The 1,858-nt window shown below is 50.4% G+C and overlaps 1 protein-coding gene across 1 annotated transcript; it reads right to left on the reverse strand.

The window, feature by feature from the left end:
- Positions 1-578: 578 nt before the first annotated feature.
- Positions 579-1,553, reverse strand: Ccdc121 (coiled-coil domain containing 121). Its single transcript, XM_052199883.1, has one exon. The coding sequence runs from the start codon at positions 1,551-1,553 to the stop codon at positions 579-581; it is 975 nt and encodes a 324-aa protein (XP_052055843.1).
- Positions 1,554-1,858: the final 305 nt, after the last annotated feature.

Below are 1,858 nucleotides of genomic sequence, written 5' to 3' on the forward strand. Positions count from 1 at the left end.
AAAATTCTGAGCAGTTACCTTGAAGTTTTCATTGCCAATAGTTTCTAAGAAACATGAATGAATCTGGCTATGTTTTTCCCCCATGCAGAGGCATTACCCAAATAAGAGACTATTCTTCCAGACCAGAACCCACAGTTCAACAAAACAGTCCATCACAAATGCAAACATGCAGCCCCTCTAAACAAACCGATACAATTTAAAAAAAGGTTCCTATTTGCTTCCAACGACCCAAAATACATAGAACACACAAATTATACACTGTACTTTGTGGATGGCAGAGTGCACACTAAGGAATAGATAAGTATGGTAAAATACATGTTCTAACTAGGTACACTGAGAATTTCAAATGCTTCTATGCAAATGGGTGATAGAACCCATTAAAAAACTTTCCGAGTCTAAATCTCTGGAATCTACAACAGCCCCAGGGGCGCAGACAGTGAGGATGTGGGTCCCAGGCTAGGAGCACAACCCCATGTTGCAACAACTGCTCTTTCTGAAAGTGTTTCTATTCCCCACGAAGGATACTTTTTGGATTGTAGATTATTATTCCCTAAACTCCAGTCCAGTTGTAGTAGCTGTTACTTTGGCCTTGTTCTTGGTTTGGCGCTCAGCATGGTCTTTGAAGCTCTCTGTTCCTTGAGGCGTGGGTTATGACCGCTATGATGATGGCGCTCGCGTTCTGCCTGCAGCCGCTGTCGCCCTCTGGTCAAGGCTTCCAGGTACCACTGCTGCTCCTTCACCAGCTGCCGGTGCCTTTCCAGCCGGCTCCTCACAGCATCCAACCTGCGGAACTCCTGGCTCAGTTGCTGAAGCTCCTTGTGTAGCTGCTGGTTCTCCCTGTGGAGGCTGCCACAGAACTCAGAATGAGCCTGCTTGGCTGCTAGCGCCAAGGCCTTGTACTTCCTCGTAAGGCCTGTGGTGTTGATCTGCCCCAGCTCCATCAGGCGCCATTCTCCCAGCTCCTTCTCCAGCAGCGCCTTTTCCCGCAGGAACCGGAAGTGTGCCTCCTGGTCCTTGGCCGCAGTCTCACCTCGGATTTTCTCTTGCTCCTTCTCCAAGGTCTGTATTTTCATGTCCTGCTTCTCCTTTACCTTGTAAACTGGCTTCAGTGCCTGCAACTGCTGCTTCAAATCCTTCTGGGTCTCTCTGCTCTGCAGGAGCTGGGCTTGAAGAGCTGCATTTCTCCGGTTGAATCTGGACGCCAATTCTTGTCTCTCTCGTTCTATCTCGCCACATTCTTGGACATACTGCGCCCACAGCTCCTCCTGTTTCTTTTCACACTGTTCCTTATTTTTACGCAGGTATTCCTTGAAAAGCTGGTTTTCAGCCTGCACACGGTATTTTTCCTCTAGTAGCTGCCTGCTGTCTTTCAGCAGCCTTTCCCGCCGGCATTTAGTTTCTTGGATTTGCTGGCTCAGCTCCTTCATCGCCACCACTGTCTTCTTTTTTACCCGTTTCTCCAAGCTCGTCAGCAATGTTGGCTTGAGATATGTATTTAGAATAGTGAGGTGTGGTGTTGGCGGGAGTGCACCTGTAGGGCTCTGGGCAAGCATGCTCACGGAATCCCCAGGTCAAGGAGAGTGACTGCAAGAGAGCAGGGCCCTATGGTGGTTTGTTACTTCAGGGCACAGCGTCCTGAGCAAATGTTCCCAAGGTTTCTCTCTCTGGTGGTCAAGGCAACCAAGCTACACCCAGCCTGCCAGGAAGTCGCAGGGCTCCCTCAGAGCAGTGTCAGAGGCTGCCCGGGACAGGCCTCGATCTCTGGGTATTCACTAGGAGCCCAGAGCTCCTACTCGGAGCTAGCGAGCGAGCCCTGTTCTGGGGACCCCTCTGGCCTTGCTCTCCTGGGACCAGTGCT

Source organism: Apodemus sylvaticus, chromosome 12, assembly GCF_947179515.1.
Source record: "Apodemus sylvaticus chromosome 12, mApoSyl1.1, whole genome shotgun sequence".
NCBI classification, from domain to species: Eukaryota; Metazoa; Chordata; class Mammalia; order Rodentia; family Muridae; genus Apodemus; species Apodemus sylvaticus.